Source organism: Suricata suricatta, chromosome 9 (assembly GCF_006229205.1).
Source record: "Suricata suricatta isolate VVHF042 chromosome 9, meerkat_22Aug2017_6uvM2_HiC, whole genome shotgun sequence".
NCBI lineage: Eukaryota > Metazoa > Chordata > Mammalia > Carnivora > Herpestidae > Suricata > Suricata suricatta.
Genome location: NC_043708.1, coordinates 46,785,642 through 46,804,993, shown reverse-complemented (window position 1 = coordinate 46,804,993; position 19,352 = coordinate 46,785,642). Strand labels below are relative to the sequence as shown.

General features: G+C 35.8%; 2 protein-coding genes across 5 annotated transcripts in view; one reads left to right on the top strand and one right to left on the bottom strand.

Annotated features, from left to right (window-relative positions):
* ATL1 (atlastin GTPase 1) overlaps positions 1 to 19,069 on the top strand; it is an 83,671-nt gene extending 64,602 nt beyond the window's left edge. For 2 of the 3 annotated variants that reach the window (XM_029951083.1, XM_029951082.1), the window contains exons 8-15: positions 4,719 to 4,811; positions 5,770 to 5,908; positions 10,551 to 10,678; positions 11,725 to 11,781; positions 12,757 to 12,828; positions 14,298 to 14,729; positions 15,878 to 15,892; positions 18,147 to 19,069. In XM_029951083.1, coding sequence (XP_029806943.1) covers positions 4,719 to 4,811; positions 5,770 to 5,908; positions 10,551 to 10,678; positions 11,725 to 11,781; positions 12,757 to 12,828; positions 14,298 to 14,729; positions 15,878 to 15,892; positions 18,147 to 18,257 — 1,047 coding nt within the window. In that variant the 3' untranslated portion in view covers positions 18,258 to 19,069. The remainder of the gene's footprint in view (positions 1 to 4,718; positions 4,812 to 5,769; positions 5,909 to 10,550; positions 10,679 to 11,724; positions 11,782 to 12,756; positions 12,829 to 14,297; positions 14,730 to 15,877; positions 15,893 to 18,146) is intronic. The other variant, XM_029951084.1, reaches the window with a different exon arrangement.
* Positions 4,566 to 19,352, bottom strand: part of SAV1 (salvador family WW domain containing protein 1) — a 40,479-nt gene continuing 25,692 nt past the window's right edge. The window contains exon 6 of one of the 2 annotated variants that reach the window (XM_029951085.1): positions 4,566 to 4,922. In XM_029951085.1, the coding sequence (XP_029806945.1) occupies positions 4,841 to 4,922 (82 nt within the window). In that variant the 3' untranslated portion in view covers positions 4,566 to 4,840. Of the gene's footprint in view, positions 4,923 to 17,517; positions 17,911 to 19,352 lie in introns of those variants that run through there. The other variant, XM_029951087.1, reaches the window with a different exon arrangement.

The window sequence follows — 19,352 nt, the reverse complement described above, 5'->3', positions numbered from 1 at the left end:
TTGTAACTACTGTATTGTAAATGATGGAAAATAATTGCATATGTTAAAAAAAATAGTGTTATATTCTAAAAAAAATAAATAAAGTTACAAAAAAAAAAAAAGAATGTCCTCTTAAAAGTTTTGTAGAGCTCCCAAGGCCAAGTTTGACTAATTACTTTTGTGTAAATTAGTTGCCAGTTTAACAGACCTCCAACCATTTGTCCTTGGGGCATCTTAATTGGTTTGGAGACTTATGAAGTCTGTGCCTCTATCTGTTCTTTCTGGAGCACTTCCCTATACATTCAGCAACACAAGACAATTCAAGCAAAAATACACGATAACAGGGGCTTTGTATGAATTGTCAAGCAAGAAGGCAAAGCAAGCAGCAAACGCATAAAGAGATTAATAACAAAAATATTTACTGAACAGTATACCTCCAAGCCAAATGTTCTAATAACCTTATACAAAAACTAGGTCTAATTATCAAATGAGATCACTTCCAAAACTAAAGGTTGAATTGCCCTATACAAAGACTTAGAACCATTGACCGTATATGAAGACCTATTGGGTCTTTATAACAAAAATCCTAGAATAACAAATTAGTCAGCAACAAGAAGGTCAATGCAACAAGTCAGAACTCAAATAAGATCATTGTTGAGACACATTCATCTGGCAGTAAATTTGAAGGACAAATGGAATTTTGGAACAAGGGACAAGGAGAATGCACCTGTTAGTCTGAGGGTCTCAGAGACTGCTGCCAAGTGAGGGTATTCAAAATTGTCTCAGTGGGACTTCCAGAACTGTCAAAGGATGAGACCATCACCCAAATATGATGCAAAGCCAAAGCTAATCTATTGCTTTATTAAGTAAAAGAGCTCTTATGGTGAGGCTCAGCCTCACTGAGCAAGTAACTAATGATTATATATAGGATTTAGGAGTTTGTTTTGCAGTTATGTGGTTTACAGAGGCAAGAACAAGTTGTCAATTTTAGAATATTTGTCATTGTTGAATACAGAAGACATGTTTTGTGTTGGCTATAGAGGGGAGAAATGGATTGACATAAGTCTCAGTGAATTTTCTGGAGTGATTCTTCCATTAAGTATGAAGCTGTCACTGATTGGTTGGCTTTCAGTGGACTGTTGATTGAAGTGACTTGTTAGATGATTTTAAAACAAGTTCTAAACCTTGTTTCGTTGTTCTCTGAAACTGAAACTGGAACTGAAATTCATTGATTAAATGGCTAAAAACCAGTTCAGGTATTTACTGACTACATGGGGCCAGTGGGTATGCGATAGCTGGGGTCTACCAATTCATGAGAACTAATTAGTACATATTTAGGAATGATATAAGCCAACTATTAAATGCTAGTAGCTTAAAATCAGCCACGTTGGGTATATTTACACCACAAAAATGGTCAAATACTATAAAGTCAAGTCATTTGGAGAGCCAGTTTACCAGCATATCACTGGATGGGAGGAGCATTAGGCATGGAACTTGCGAATTTGATACTGTAGATAGATAAATAGAATATAGATTGCTGATTTGAGAAAATAAGACTTCATATTTGATCCTATTCTACATATGATCCTCATTATATTGACTTAGGGAGATAGCCAGTAAAAAAGACCAAAAAATGAAACTAAAATTTTCCAAGAAAAATGCAAAATATAGCCAAATCCACGTACTTGGCTTCATTTATCCTGGTTCATGAACCTCTGTTTTGGAAAAGTTGCTTCCTAGCCAACCTCTATTTTCAAAATACATATTTAGGTAGAAATATTATGAATACACATTACTGTATTTCATTTTGACAAAAATGGGCATCTATTACAGACAGTGGACTGTTTGAGATCGTGGAGAGGGGTTTTTTAATTTTTTAAAACATTTTATTTTTTAAATTTTATTTTAGAGAGAGATCAAGTGATCAGGAAAGAGTGGTAAAGGAAGAGAGAGAGAGAGAGAGAGAGAAAGAGAAACAGAAAATGAGAGAAAATGAATGAGAATCTCAGGCAGGCTCCAAGCCTGATGAAGGGCTCAATCCCATGACCCTGGAATCACAATCTGAGCCAAAATCAAGAGTTAGATGCGCAATTGACTGAGCTACCCAAGTGACCCATTAAAAGATTTTATTTTTAAGTAATGTCTATACCCAAAGTGAGCTCGAACTCACAACTCTGAAATCTAGAGTCACATGCTCTACTGACTGAGCCAGCCAGGGGCCCCAAGAGTATTTTTAAACTCTCCTCTCCACAAGAATCTCTCCTCTCTCCCCACAAGAGTCCCCAAAATGAAAAAAAGAGAGGAGAGTTTCCACTTTGTGAAACAGGAATATCCATAACACAAATTGAGAAGTGTCCTGGTTTCAGGACAGAGGATGTGAGCCAAGGATTTTATATTCAGCAAAATTGACTTTCAAATAGAAAATGACAACTGTTATAATGGGTCACAAACTTATCAACATGTAAGAATGCAAAGAATATTGTTCTTCTGAGCCCTTAATGAGAAAGCTACTGAAGAATGAACTTCAGTTCAGCAAAGATGACATAATTTTACCAAAAGAGAGAGAATCATAAACCGTGTGCCTCCTGATACAAGAGAACTCTGCCAAAGAAATAAAACCTGAGATCAAGGCTTTGTATCCAGCTGCCAGTTTGCAGAAATATAGAAGACAAAGGAGCATGCTGAACTGCCTATGAATATGCAGGATCCAGAGGGAAACTCTACATGGTTATATAGAATTTATGGTTAAACTTAGATTCTTTACCAGATAAAGTAAGGGAAAAGAGGGGATGGAGGGAGGAAGAATCCATGTATTGAAAGAGAATTAAGAGGTCAATAATTTTAATAAGCAAGACTAAAAGACTCAGTTAAAAACTCAGAAGATATAAGCTTTTAGAAAGAGCATTTAAAGATAGCTAATTTCATAAAAATTACTAATTTTTTCTCAATTTCCTACATTTTTTCTGAAACTAAAATTTGAAGTATCTTTCTTTTTTTTTAATTTGTTTATTTTGAGAGAGAGAGAGAGAGAGAGAGCGAGCGTGCACAAGTAAGGGAGGAACAGAGAGAGAGAGAGAATCCTATGCAGGCTCTGCAGTGTCAGCCCACAGCCTAATGTGGCGCTTGAAGTCACAAAACCGGAGATCATGACCTGAGCTGAAATCAAGAGTTGAACACTTAACCGACTGAGCCTACCCAGGTCCCCCAAAGTATCTCTTAATCTAACTTAAAAAAGCAGCCTTTTTATCAGACCTCAGATTGTAAACTACAGTACATGTTTTATACTTAATTTGAGGCAGTACAGCAAGGTTTTGAAGTGACCCAAGTTTAAATGCTAGCTGTTCTATCTCTGTGTGCCTTTGACCAAGTCACTTAATGTTAGGTGGAGGTGATTTTTAACGTATCTCTTCTGAAAAGAATCATAAATTATACCTATCTCTTGGCTATTGCAGGAATGCATGAAATATCATGTGCATAATCCCTAATACTGTGGTTGGCATATGATAGGCACTTAAACGAAAGCTACTATTACTTTGGTTCCAAGAGGTCTGGGGTGGGGCCCAAGAATTCTGTACTTTAACAGCCTCTCAAATGATTCTAACGATTGTTCTCATTTTGGGAACACAGTCTCTGATAAAATCCTTCTGGATGTGAGCAAATATTCAGCTTTAAAGAGGTTTATAAGTGCATTTCCTCATATAAAAACTGGAAAAAGTCTAGGAGACTGGCAAAATAAACTATGGCCTATCCATTTCCTAAAATATGTGGCCATTAAAATAAAAATCAGATATCTTACACAGCACTGTTCCAAATGTCTAATACATATTTCGTTTAGTAGTCCTGTGAGATGGATTCCATTATTACCCTTATTTGACAGATGAGGAAACTAAAAATGCACACAGCATTACAAATACGTTGTCAAGCAGAGACATTTCTAAACTATCAGTATTAATTTTTTATAATAAAAAATGTGGCCTTGTTAGAGGACAGACTGAATTAGCTTTTTAACAAAAATTATTTCAAAATCATTGTATAATGAAGCAATCAAATCATTTGCAGCCAAAAACAGTAGGAAAAAAATATTATCAAGATATATTAATTATTTTTCAGGATTTGTGTGTGTGTGCTTGTGTTTTTGTCAGCTTGTTGTATTTATAATTTGTAATTTTTCTCATTCTAAATATTCACTATCAAGCTCAATTACGTATTCTTTTTCCCATTGAGCCCTCCTCCCCACATCAGAATGTATAAGCTTTGGGCCCCCCAAAGGCTGGATTCCCACTCATCTGCATGCCCTGTATGTAAACTGAGAGCCCCTGAAGAAAAGAATGGGACAGAAGTAGTAGAGGAAAAATATTTAAAGAGATAAAAGTTTCCTCAAATAAAACTTGAGTCTTCATAAAAAGCTATCCCCAAATTGCGAAGAAGAATGTGCCCCACCCCCCACAAGAGATGAGAGACAGAGGTGCCCTCAAACTGGCTGAATGGCTCCATGTCACTAGTCAGTTTGAGGGCAACTGTTTACCCTTAGTGGGAACTTCCACGAAGGATGATCTCATGGGGAAGAGAGTACTCAGAAACTTTCAAAGGTTTTATGTTTGCTGTTTTAATTCCATAGTGTAGTGTAGAGCACTACTCAAATGATGACGACAGTAGCACTTCATTGGTTTCCATATAAAGCAGAGGGAGGCAATTTAAAGTTTCCTTATCAATCCTTTCTTCTTCTTCTTGTTTCTCAGAGTCTGATATTTCTTGTTCGGGATTGGAGTTTCCCATATGAATTTTCATACGGAGCTGAAGGTGGCTCTAAATTCTTGGAAAAACGCCTCAAGGTTTGTTAGATATTTAGGTGAATGAAATTTCACCAGTAGTAATCTGGAATTATTTCTGTTGAACGATTTGCAGAGTGGATTCTTAGTAGATGAGGTCTTCTAGTGTCTCTGCTAACAAATTAAGATTGATGTTTAATACAGTGCTTTCAGAGTTAGAGTTTTCAATATTATCAATAATTATACAGATAAAAAATTCTTTTGTAGATATCTACAATGACTTATTCCTAAAGGTAAATCTTTTAATTTGAAGAACTAAATCAGTTCAAGGCTGACAGTACAAATATTTGGATTCATGTTTTCATTGAGGTTTAAAAGTCAGTTTAACAAAAATAAAGAATTTTGAAATCCCCAAAGTCAGTCTTGCTAATAGTTCATGGAAAGTGAAATTAGAGGATTCTCCATTTTCTGTGTCAGGAGAGTGCAATATTGAATTAACTATTTATATTGAACACAGATGACAAATACCTACTGAGAAAAAATTTTAAGGTAATTTTGACATATAGCTACTTTTAGGGTAGTTGTACTATTAACTGTCAAATACATTTGAAAAAACGGGCAATTTAGCTTATAAATACACAAGTATTCAGATGCCTTTCTAGAATTTTAATGTATACCTACCAGGTGAGTATCTCCTGAAAAGAATGTAGGAATATCTTAGCATCTATTCCTGTCTCCTATGAGTACTTTCAATTAAAATAGGAATTTATAAGAACTAGCTAGAATAAAACCCCACTAATTTGTAGTAAAAAATGGAAGGCCCATCTGAGTTAGCATAAGAGTAAGCATTTGGTCATTGTAATAATAATGGTGTATATATACTATACTTAGATATGGCTGTTCAGCCCTGCCATGTCATTTTTATCATTGTGGGACATAGCAAATATAAGATGCCACAGAATTCTTTTGGAGTTCAATTTATGTTAAAAAGTAGTTTAAACTTTAGAATGATTTACTGCAGGTCTCAGGGAACCAGCATGAAGAACTACAGAATGTTAGAAAACACATCCATTCCTGTTTCACCAAAATTTCCTGTTTTCTGCTACCTCATCCTGGCTTAAAAGTAGCTACCAATCCAAACTTTGATGGAAAACTGAAAGGTATGTTTTTTAATGAGTATATTTACATTACTTAATCTGGTTGTAAAATTGTCATTTTATCTACTGGGTTTACAGCTGCTAATTTAGATTATCTACTTGTGTGAGGCTGATGACTAAAAGCTGTCAGGAGAACAAGGAATCCTGGGCTGGTACTGGAGCACCTCCCTGGTGAGCTGTAGGATTCCGTGGGTACTGAATACGTACATGGAGAAAATAGGCAAAGTTCTACTCTGCCCTGTTCACAGAGGTTCCTGCTTATGTCTGTACATTGAGAAATGCTCCTTATTGTCTTCCTGTTTAATTTGCCTTATTTGCATTAGAGGAGAAAAATAGATGTCTATATTATTGGAATGCTGTACGAGAAATTATAGAATTATTATGGTAAGTTATAGCATTAAAGATTGAAAGAAACATTGCAGTTCTGAAACATTGAGTTCTGAACTCAAGCTCTTTAAAAGTGCTACCAAGGAATTTAATTATTAAAACCTTTACAAAAAATGAAATCCTCTTATAGATGAGGACCAGTTTTTGAAAAACCCAAAAGCACTAGAGTGTTTCTGAAATAGTGTATTCTAATAGTATGTAATTGTCTGTCAAAAAGAGAGGCAATCCTAACATTTTAAGATTCCAAAGAATCTCAACTTGTTAGAAAAGGGGTCAGGTGAGGTGGATGGTAGGGGTCTGAAGAAATAGAAGTTAATTGTTTCTAATAATCACCAGGTCTTTAGATATTTGCTTTATAATTCACACAAAGTAGTATGAAAACATTTCTGACGTTTTTTTTACTTGTAGGACTAGCACTTGAGCACGCATACTACTGAGTTCAGATATTTGCTTAATTTCCTGTGGCCTTTCTGCATCATGCCAGGGGGATGAGACAGTGACATAACAAGCTTTTCAGCACACCCGTTCTCAAAGGGCTTCAAAATTAATCTTAAAAAGGGACAACATAACATATATTTACTTTACGGAACTGGCAGGTTTGAAAAGCAAACTTACTTTCTTTCCCCTGTATCCATGGCATTTATAGTCAGTTACTTTATATTTAACTATGACAGTATCATGAATAGAACCTCAAATTTCATCAGTATTTCCATACGTGTTTTAAATGATCTTTATATAATAGAACAGATAGCACTAGGCACATATTCATAGAGTAATTCCAGGATCCTATCATTTCACTGCCACTTAAGAATTCCAACCCACTAATGAGCACACAGACCTCTTGATACTGTGCAATTACCTAACGCTGTCAATGTGTTTTGAATAAATTGTGTAAAGAAAGGGCTCCACAAGGCCCCTCTTTCTTCTCTGGAGTCGGGGAGTTGTAAACAGGCAGGGGAGGGGCAGCTTTTCAACAACAGTCCTTTATTGGGACACAAAAGTACTCTGGCTTGTTCCATTTGTGCAGTGTACAGCCACAGTTCTTAAATTAACTGATACATTTTCCAACGAAAGAGCTCAGGGAGAGGGTTTAAGATAAACCACACAGGTATAAAACCCCATTTTTTAAAGTTAATTTATTTTCAGACAGAGACAGCATGAGCAGGGCAGGGGCAGAGAGAGAGAGACAGGAAGGCAACCCGAAGCAGGCTCCACACACTGCCAGCACAGAGCCCAGTGTGGGGCTTGAACTCATGAACTGTGAGGTCATGACCTGAACCGGAATCAAAAGCCTAATGCTTAACTGACTGAGCCACCCAGGATCCCCAAGAACCCCATTTTTTAACAGATTTGTTTCTCATCAAATTTTACTTATATATCTAAATATATATTAACCTACACTGTTGTTTTACAGGTATCCCATAATTATGAGTTTACCAAAGTGGCTAGCCTGAGAGAAAAAGAAATGAAAAGCAACGTCAGGCACCCATCAAAACTGCTTTTTGATGAGGCTTTCTAGGACACCTGCTGAATATGTGTGCCACAGTGTTCTTCCTAGCCTCAGTTTCTCCTTGGGCAGTTTTGAAAGTCAGCTATCTACACTGCTTTTCCATCCTGTCCTGAGTCTTGTAATTTGATGTGAGTTCTATCCGGGATGCCTTGTCCACTGGCTGTGCTGCTGGCCAGAAGGCTGGCATCTGAATCACCACTTTCTTCCTCTATGGAATAAGCCGTTGTGCAAAAATTGTTCTTTGATGAGAGTGCCCACACACTCTTTCACAAACTTACAGAAATACTTTCTAGTTCACTATGCACAGTAAGAATTGTTATAATTACTATTTATTCGTGGTCCCTTGCTATTGAAAATGTTATCTTACCATTTCCAGTGTTCTGTGAAATTTATAATAGTATGATTAAACATAGCTGCTGTTGATTTAGTGGCTTCCCACCAGGAAATCAAAAAGATCAGGCTCATTCATGCTGTATTCAATGAGTTCTTTCCAAGTGCCCACTGAATACTCCTAGTGTAGTCAGTCTAACCTGTTAATTAATAAGGAGTTATTTTTTTTTGAGGTTGCTCTGTGTTAGGGTACCACATGCAGAGTGACCAGGCAACCACATCGTAAACTGTGGAGACGCGTCCTTAGCAGCTTCAGTTAGAGTTCAGGAAGCATAGCCAAACACTACCGCAAGGGAATGGCTTTTTAAGGTGTTTCTAATGAATTGTCAGGTAATCTTAAGATCTCTTCCTTGGTTGACGTACACAGCGGCTACACCAGTGCATCTGTCCCGCAGAGTTCTTACAGAGTATGTCATCATGTCCCCAGGTGTTGTGACAGGTGCCACTTCGGCCTAGCCCCTGAATTCCTAGCAGAGTTTTATTCTGGTGGCAAAGGAATGTTGAAAACAGAACAGCATCCTCAGGAGTGATCTCCCCACACGTTTATTTGAATACTTGTAGTGGGCCAGAGCTAATTAGCACACCTCTGTAAATTGATCTGAACTGGCCTGCGGATGTTCCGGGTCATGTGTGTACTGTGTTGAACTGATGGTTCAATAGCTCGCCGCTTGTGTATGTTGTCTTTGGTTTGTGTTATCTGAATCCAGAATTGGGGTATTTGGCATTGGTCTCAGTGAGAACAAAGACTATGGCTAATGCCATCTTCAGAACAGATTTTTAATCTAGATATGTGGTTATGTGCTGGCTACTTTAATGATAATTACCACACATGTTGGTCATGAGATAAAGGTGTATCTTATTCCATTCCAATTTTATAAGGGAGTGGGTGGAGAGTGGAATTTAAGTGCATGTGTTAGAAATGATTTTAATGAGAAATGTTGTTTTATACAGAAATTTGGGAAGAATTCATGCATTCAAGATATATAGGAATATTCTACAAATGCTGAAAAAAAAAACCAAGGTGATATGGCAAAAAGCCTACTAGTATCAGTGAATACAGATGCATGTGGTAGCATAATACAGACATCAGTATTGTTAGTGAATATTGGTAACTGAAAAGCAAACTGCAATAATAACTTTGAATAAATACATTTGAATAAATCTATATATAATACAAAGCATAATTATCAATAAGAATTGGTACAATGCAAACAGCAAAATACTGTTTATTTTGAATAAACTCCAATACAAGTACTCATCAAAGATTGGGCACTAAAATTTCAAAGGCATTTGAAACATGAAATAAAAGAAGTCTGAAGGATTTCCAACATTATGCATGTGCATCTCATAAAAGCAGCAAGCAAGAGAAGAAAAACGTGAATTCTTATGGAAACTAGTATTTGTATAGTAGGGTTGTAATAACATGCAAGGAAAATGTAAACACAACTACAGGGTTGAATCTTATTTCTTGAGACCTCAGAAATCACCAGTCCCAAAGCCTGAAAACTCAGTGACTCTGCTGAAATTCAGGTTTCCAAAAATTATAGGCAGTTACTACATTTACATAGCTATCAAATCTCTGGGCATATCTTGCGTTTTATGTAGGTGTATTTTTCCGTATCTTTTGAAATGATTTAGGAATTATCACTGTGTTCAAAAGACTTCTCTGAATATGTATTTTCTGTGCTACCTTGCTAAATATGTTATGTTAAACTTGAACCTAATGCTGTAACATGTGGTATGTGTAATCAGTTGTCCTAAACATGATAGGTAAACAACTCAGACATCCTGATTTGCCTCCATGGCCTTTTCTTACCATGTGATATTGTATGGGTGAATTTCATTACCAAAGGTCACGTCACCATCACTATCTTTTTGAACTTGAGTCTTAGTTAACACACCTTATTCAGTTCTGTACACTTTTCATAAGGTGGGTATGCTAAAAAACAGAGCAATTTTTGCATACATTTTCTGGCAGGAATACATCTTATAAACAAGTGAGTATCTGGTCTTTTCCCCATTTACGAGCCTGTATATATAAAACCACCAACTCACTCATCAGAATATATGAAATGATTATGTGAATGGGGTGTAAAATATTTGCTTGATGTTTAACATCAAGAAAGCGATTTATGGGTAGAAGATAAGATAAACATGTAGTTGAAGTAAAGACCAGCAGAAGTTTAGGCATTCATCCAAGAAAAGTGGGTTTCAGGAATTGCTTAGATGATGGGAAAGTGAGTGATGGCTTTATCACTTGGGAAGAGGTGAAGGAAATCAAGGATATGTTATTTATTGTATGCCTGGGAAGACTCAATTGAATTTTTAAAATAATGATGAATATGCTTTTACTTGTAGAAATAGATGATGAATTCATCAAAAACTTGAAAATACTCATTCCTTGGCTACTTAGTCCTGAGAGCCTGGATATTAAAGAGATCAATGGGAACAAAATCACCTGCCGAGGTCTGGTGGAGTACTTCAAGGTATCACTCTCGTTTCTAGAGCATTGTTAAAAGAATAGACTCTGTAATAGAGGGGCAAAGTTATGAGGAATCTATAAAAATGATAAAATCATTAGACTCCCAAGAGCAGCTTGCTTTCTGAAATTAAAATTGTAAAGAAAACTCTTAGTGTTAACTTTATCTTCAGAGAAGTATATTTTGAAATATCTATCTGAGAGATAGTAAAGTCTGGAGTTTTTTGGGTGGGGGGAGGAGGTGTTTTTAAGGTCCATAACATGTAGTCCTCAGTCATGACCCATACAGAATTTTACCTTCATTCTGAGGATTTGCCCAAAGGGGCTGTCCTTTACCTTCCTACTAGAGAAAATTCTTCCACATTTCCTCTCTCTGCACCACAGGCTGATGTGGAGTTACTTTAAATTTACAGTTATTTTTTAGCTCTGGTAGCATCAAATACTACACCTTTTTTTTTAACCAACCCCCATATATATTGGGGGATGTCAGTAACCAATCTCATTTGTGGAGTGATGCTCCAAGGACTAAACTATCAATTTTTAAAATTCACATATTTGTCATTTAAAATACCTCACATATCTCCTGTTTGATTATTTACCTTCCTCACTCTTAGCAATTAATGACATGTTGTTTAACTATCTAAGGTTTGAATTCTCACTGTGCATAGCACTATGGAAGAGCTTAGAACTTAGTAGGAGACTAAGGACCTTACAGAAGTCAGATCTTCCATAAAGCTGAGGACAGCAGCAGGTCCAAATTCCTGTGAGTAAATGTAAAAGGAAGGTTATTCCTAGCAGAGGGATCTGAGAAGGTTTTAGAGAAGGGGGTAGTGACTTAAGCCTTGAAGAAGGGTAGGATTGGCAAGTGGAGTTGGGTGAAAGGCCCACTTCAGGAAAAGGGAACAGGGACTAAGAAAGGGGGAATTAACACATGAGAAAGAGAAGTTCCTAAAACTGCCAAGACTTTAGACCTTAGACTACAGTTTAACAGAGTTAGAGAAATAGTGAATGGAATTACTTAAACGTGAGTCTTTTTCTTTCTTTTTTTTTAAGGCTTATATAAAGATCTATCAAGGTGAAGAATTACCACATCCCAAATCCATGTTACAGGTATTTGTTTATCAGGAGGCACGACATTTTTAAAAACACTTGTCACTAAAGCTAAGCTTTCCTTATCTTTATGCTATGCAGAGCTAAAGATATGCTCCAATCTGGCTGTCAGAAATTGCCAAATAAAAATAGTGGAATAATATTGGAAGATTATTTTTCTGTTAACTGCTGTTTGTGTGTTAAGTTAAACAGTGTCATATACACATAGAGGAGCTTCACTTGTGCTGACATGCACTTTTTTTTTAAGTTTGTTTATTTTGAGAGAGAGCGCAAGTTGGGATGGGAGGGTGCAGAGAGAGGGAGAGCAAGGGAATCTGCCAGCATAGAGCCTGAAGTGGGGCTCAAACTCATGAAACTGAGAGATCATGACCTGAGGCAAAACTGAGAGTCAGATGCTTTGACTGAGCCACCCGGGCACCCCGACATACACTTTATAACAAAGAGTTTTCATTCTCTTTGTACAAAATTGGTTTGTAAAACAGACTCATACTGTGGTTTAGATGTAACAGGTAGAAAAGCAGGTCCAGGTCTTATTTAAAAAAAATTAAGTTCCTTATTGTCAGTGATACATTGTTCTGTCAGGATCAGTCCTTAAATCTAAGACGTGTGTGTGTGTGTGTACACGAATATAGATAAAATGTACTGTATATTATTTCCCATGTGTTTGGGTTTATTAATTTCCCCCCAGTTTTGTGAGAGAGTTACAAATATTTTCTAAGAAGAAAAATCTTCCAAATGAAAATTCATTTTTAGAACTATGACTTACTGCATACATTTCTATGTTTTATGTATTTTGAAATTTTAATTTTACTAATTTTTTTAAATGTAGTGGAAATACTTCAATACTTTCAAATTATTTCATGACCCTCTGTTCTTGTACATCTCTTACACATAATACTCAGAAATGAGAATTGCCTGTGAAAGTTTAATAAATACGAATTTCACTTTACATCATATTTTGTACTTTGTCCAAAGGCCACAGCAGAAGCTAACAATTTAGCAGCAGTAGCAACTGCCAAGGATACATACAACAAAAAGATGGAAGAGGTAAGAATTAACTAATATTTTAAATTATGCTTTAAATAAAATCAGTATTTCTTTCAAGAGATCATTCTTTTTTTTCTTCCAAGTTACACTGTCTACAAATGCAAAAAAGTGGTTTTGACTTCTTTCTCAGCCTGTGTTTATCACATTTCTATTTATTGTATTCCTAAAATATTTTTTAGGAAAGGAACACTATGCATAGTGTTAAAACATTTTAAATGTGTTCTCTCTATAGTAGAGAAACTTTTTTTATTCTTTTTCTTTTTTTGGCCATTTCTTCCCACTGTTATAGTTCTAGTGACTAATATAATGTGCTACCATCTCCACTATACCTCCCTTCATACAACAATTCTAGTACTTCTATCTTAACTATAAAAACCTGTTAGGAAAAAAAGAAATTAAACCTCAGGGCCAATATTTCTACATACTCTATTTCCTCTTTTTAACATTCAAATTTGGTTGCATCTAATAATTACTGTGTATATCTACTAGTCGGATAGGATGTTTTCCCCCTGAAAATGTTATATGATAAAAATTATGTCCAAAGTTGATGGAGTCTTCAGAGTCAAGGGAAACACATATATGGAATGGTGTTTACAACATACTTAAATGGTACTTAGAATAGAGTCTGCTTCATATAGTTAAATCTCAAATAACCAAAGTGAAAGGTATGGGTAACTGAGATTTCCCTTGTAACTTTTGAAAAAAACTGAAAATGTGGTCAAAGAACATTTGATATGTTTCCATTTGGTCTCTTGAAGAAAATTACTGAAAGGGCTCCATTCAAACAAAATCAGTAAAACTGCCAAAGAACATGTTTTTCATAATTTTACTTTAGCATTGCTCATTGTTTTAAGTTAAATCTCATTGGTTAAAAATACTTGAGTGTAGTTGGAATAGATTTCCTAGAGGAACTTGTATGTAAATAGTTTATTTGAATTTGGATTCACTCTGTGATTGAACTCCATTTGCAGTTCACTTTGAATCATGCCTTTTCATCTTGAGGAACCTAGATTAAGTCTTGGATCTTTTTCTCCAGGTAAAAAAAGAGAATAAAAATTAAGAATGGCTTTATAGGGGCGCCTGGGTGGCTCAGTCGGTTAAGCCTCCGGCTTCGGCTCAGGTCATGATCTCACAGTTCGTGGGTTCGAGCCCTGCGTTGGGTTCTGTTATAGCCTGTCTTCAGATTCTGTGTCTCCCTCTCTCTCTGACCCTCCCCTGCTCACACTGTCTCTCTCTCTCTCAAAACATTTAAAAAATTTTTTTAAAAAAGAATAGCTTTATATAAGTCACCTATAAAGTAGTGGTCCCTCTTACAGTGATGCCTGATATGGAAGGTGCAAATGTGGGTTGACAAAACATAAAAGACTCCTTCTGTGTTCTAACAAATTCAAATAGCTAAGTGGAAGATTTTGACACAGTTGTGAATCTTACTCTGCATTGCATAAACGGCACTTCTCTATCTGATACAGATTTGTGGTGGTGACAAACCATTTCTGGCACCTAACGACCTACAGACCAAACATTTGGAGCTTAAGGAAGAATCTGTGAAGCTATTCCGAGGGGTGAAGAAGATGGGTGGGGAGGAATTTAGCCGGCGTTACCTGCAACAGCTGGAAAGTGAAATAGATGAACTTTACATCCAGTATATCAAGCACAATGATAGCAAAAATATCTTCCATGCAGCTCGTACCCCAGCCACACTGTTTGTCGTCATCTTTATCACTTATGTGATTGCCGGTGTGACTGGATTCATTGGCTTGGACATCATAGCTAGCCTATGCAATATGATAATGGGACTGACTCTTATCACCCTGTGCACCTGGGCATACATCCGGTACTCTGGAGAATACCGAGAGCTGGGGGCTGTAATAGACCAGGTGGCTGCAGCCTTGTGGGACCAGGTAGGAATACTTTTCATCCTTTCCAGCCAATTTCAGCACACATTTGAATGCCATCTATGTACCAGACACAATGTAAGATGTTGGAAATAAACAGGTGAACATGACTTGGGCCCCAGTCTTCATGGGCTTTAGAATCTGTCAGAATGGCCAGATATAAACTCTAATACAATATGTGAAGTCCCACACAACTGTTTCCCAGTTAGCATTTCAGTATTTTCAAATATCCATGGATTGGGCAGTGGTTTTTCATTTATCCTAAAACGTAAAGATGTTAAAGGAAGTGTGAGAAACCACAGCTGAATTTTTTTGAGCCGATTGTGACTTGTTTATGTGTTAAGATTACTTCATAAAACCTACCATTTGGTGAGAGCTGGCTTAGTTAGGGGTATATATGAACCACTATCATAAGTTGTTGTACTATTGTCTCTTTTCGTACAATCTCCTAAAAGCAAGATCTGATTACTTCAGATTGTATCTATTTGAACTAGACATTTGTACCTGGCCACAGCAGTCCAGGTCAAACTCTGGATCAGCTGGTCATGGCTTGTTGTCCTTTGTTTCAATTAACCATAACCTAGAGAGTCAGGGTCACTGTGGTCCATTGTTCAAATAATTGACTATGGGTAGGGAAGACAATTATAAACACACCTAGAACAATAATGAACTCACTCTGTCATCCTCATGAAAATTTAGGAGCATTTAGTGAAGCTAAAATAGAGATTCTTCATAGAATTCTGGAGTTAAGACTTTCGAACGTTTATGTTTGCAGGTAGTAATACCTACAATTCTCCCAGCATTTATACTTACTGATACTCTTTAAAATAGAATTGTAACTAATGAATTTACCATGTAAAAACTGGATCCTCTGACCTACAGTCTCATCAAATAGCTCCTCAGCCTCATAAGACTGAAGAGGGGCTCTTTGAAGTCAATTCCAAGACCCTTGTAGAATATGATGCTGAGCCCTATGTGGAATATAGACTTGGGTTCTATAAAAGATTCAGATAAAATATGTAATCTTAACAAACTATTTGTAGGAGTATTTAAGTGCTCATAAATACTGTAAACAAAGTTGAATTATCATAATGCTATTAATGAAGCAGGATATATACTTTTCTTTTTTCCCTTTTAAACTGCCTTTGCCACAGGGAAGTACAAATGAGGTAAGTTGAATTTTTTAATCAAGACCTATATATTTATAAAAATTATGATGTTCTTATTTTATAAACTGGCTAGCCATTAATGGATATCTCAATATAGATTAGGAAATCTTTGGTAATTAACTGCTCCTGTGTTCTTCTAAGATTCACCATTTTAACTGTGAATTTTAAACATGGGTTTAAAAAATGTATTCCAGACATCTTATGTGATTTTGTCTGCATATGAAACAGAGTTGATGTTCAAGAATACCATTATGTTATGTTTTGTTTCCTGGATGTGTGGAAAATTTTAAAAGAATTGTTTAAATTTTGTTAGCATGTGCATGCACACACATGAGGAAAGGAAGGAGTAGAGAGAGTAGAGAGAGAGGGAGAGAATCCCAAGCAGGCTCCATGCTGTCAGTGGAGAGCCCAATGTATTGGGGCCCGATCTCATGAACTGAGATCACGACCTGAACTAAAACCAAGGGTCGGGTGCTCAACCAACTGAGCCACTCACGTGCCCCCAAAATTTCCAAATACTGTAGTTTCAACATTGTATATTTTGTTCTACTGGGAGTGAAACAAAAATACAGTTATGAATCTTGAGGAAAATTAATTAGTAGAATGTTTAAATGGAGCTACAACCTTTAGAAGTTGTTCTTAATTTTGGCTTTTGAATGACCATTACCTTTACTACTGTAAGCAGGTTCCTGGCCAGTGTGCAGTTTGACTTTCTTAACATTAGCCACAGACGGGACCCGTAAATTGTTCATTTCTCCTGCATATGGGCACAGCTGTGTCTGAGTAAAGAATCTGAGCTTGCAGGAAGGAATCATTTGTTACATAAGAAAAGTGATCTCTTTGGAGTTATTCTGGTCTTTATCTTCAGGAAGCAAAACTGATCTTAAACAACTAGAGAGAGCACATAATTCTTTCCTCAGTTTCTGCTGTTACATATAAGTGGAGTATGTCCTTTAATATCAATGATACATTTAATACAAGTCAATAAAAATAATTATATAAAATTCACTAAAACAAATTCATTAAAAAAATAAGAATCTAAGCTTTTAAGAGAACAGGGTTTAAATTGAATTTTAGAATCATAATATGGTATACCATGTTATACCAATAGACATTCATAGAACTGATATTATTTAGAACTAAGAAAACAGCCATAGAGACTTCAAAAAGATAAAAACTAATGGAATTTCCTTGGCATTGGTTACAATTAAAGGATATCAAGCTTTTATCCAACTTTTAAAAATATTCAGACTGGAGGGGCGCCCAGGTGGCATATTTGGTTAAGCGTCCAACTTTGTGTCAGGTCATGTTTCATGGTTTCTAAGTTTGAACCCTGTGTCAGGCTCTGTGCTGACAGCTCAGAGCCTAGGAGCCTGCTTCAGATTCTGTGTCTCCCTCTCTCTCTCTGTCCCTTTCCTCCCCACCCTCTCTCTCAAACAAATATAAAAAATATATATTAAAAAATACTCAAATTCTTTACAGACTCCAGAATTACATCACATAAGTTGGTTTTAACTGGGTGTTCAGTATGTGAAAGTCAGAGGGGAATGAATTTTAGACATTTGCTGAGGGGGGAAAAAAGGACAAAAATATTTATGGACACTTATTTAAAGCAGTATGTAAAAATTTCTATGATTCAAACACTGTTGACACAAAGAACAATCACAGTTTTAATGAGAAAAGGCTTTCTGAGGTTAATGCTTCTGAGAAATGTAAGATAAGAACCAAGCAATGGAAGCAAGGCAAGAGAGCATGTTTAACTGAAGGATCCTAGCGTGGCAGGGGGAGGGGCAACATGTGCTTATTTGCATGACCACAGGAGGACATAATGGAAAATAAAAATGGCCTCATTCTGAAAATCCTGTAAGGAAGCCGGACAGCAAGTGGCCTAGCTGTGTATAATAAAGTAGCTATTGGCAGTCAGAAGTTATGAGCTGAGTTCTCAACACGTATCTAAATTGCAGCAGTGTTTCGGAAGCTCTCCTCCAAAAGGTGTGCAAGGTAACTGGAAATGCAATCTGAGAATAAAACATTTACTACAAAGATCAATCCACAAAAGCAAAAATATATACACATTGGAGAGATGAAAATACTTTTGAGTTCTAAGATTATTAGTTATTAATTTATATCTTAAATAGATTAATGATAAAGATCCCACATTTAACATGCTAAATTTTATATAGTACCATAAACTAATTACACTAAAAAGGAAAAATTTTACATCTGTTTATAATCTTGATTCTTATATTTCTAGGCTTTATACAAGCTTTACAGTGCAGCAGCAACCCACAGACATCTGTATCATCAAGCTTTTCCTGCGCCAAAGTCAGAATCTACTGAACAATCAGAAAAGAAGAAAATGTAATCCAAATGTTTAGAAATACAGGTGCATGACCGATTGTCAGTTAAATACTCAGTTTTCTGTCTCCATGCAAACATTCAAAGTGCTTCTATCAGGACAGAGTAAAATACCAAGCTCCTCTGAAAACTTCGAAATGGTTTAGTTCTTTTACTTCAGTGTTTAATATGCAGATATATGTATGCATGGTTATATCATTTTGTTGACATGTACAGTTTCCTGATTTTGTCCTCAAATACGCTGTTATAATTTAAAGTATTTGTCTATTTATGATGACAGTACATGTGTTCTGCTTGAATTTACTAAATTCTACTACTGGGTTATAATTAAACCATGTAGTAATATTACTCCATGTTTGGATATGCTCATTTAATTTCTATAGAAGAGTTTTAAAAATTATTTCCCAGTCATCTGTTTAAGTACAGCATCATAACTCAGCAGGCTTGATTCAATCAATGTCATCTTCTGTAAACCATCAGCTTTTATTTTTAAAGACATTTAAGAGAGCTTTTCAGTTGCTTTATCAATAACTAAATACTGCTTTTATATTATGATTTAACATAGAATATAAACTTCTGGATCAAAATGCACAAAAAAATCACTTTGTATATGTACCTGAGTTTCACTGCATTGTATATTTTTTTCATTTGGTACACAAAGAAATGTATTCTTCATAGGTTTATTCTTTTAACATGTGAACTATTATTAAAGTTTACTCTGGTTCCTAAGATCAAAAACAAATGCTTACTGAATTTGGAAATGTTTGGGAGGTATTAAATATAGAATGATAAAGGCTTAGCTCTCTTTTAAAAATTAAATTTCCTTTTCTTCACTGTTAACACCATTACAAGCACACGTTTCCACTTTAAGAAACATACACTAATCCCTTTTAAGGTACCTTTCAGTTCTTTTAAACCAGCAATTCTACAATTTGGGAGCTCTAAAACAGTAATTTCTAACTTTATTAGAATTGGTTAAGTTTAATTAAATAGTAAAACAAAGTAAGTAGTAACAGGAAAGAATAATTAAGATAGAAGTCTGTGTGAGAGTTCATAAGACTGAAAAGTTTGATTACATGCTCTGAAAAATAACTTTTCAACT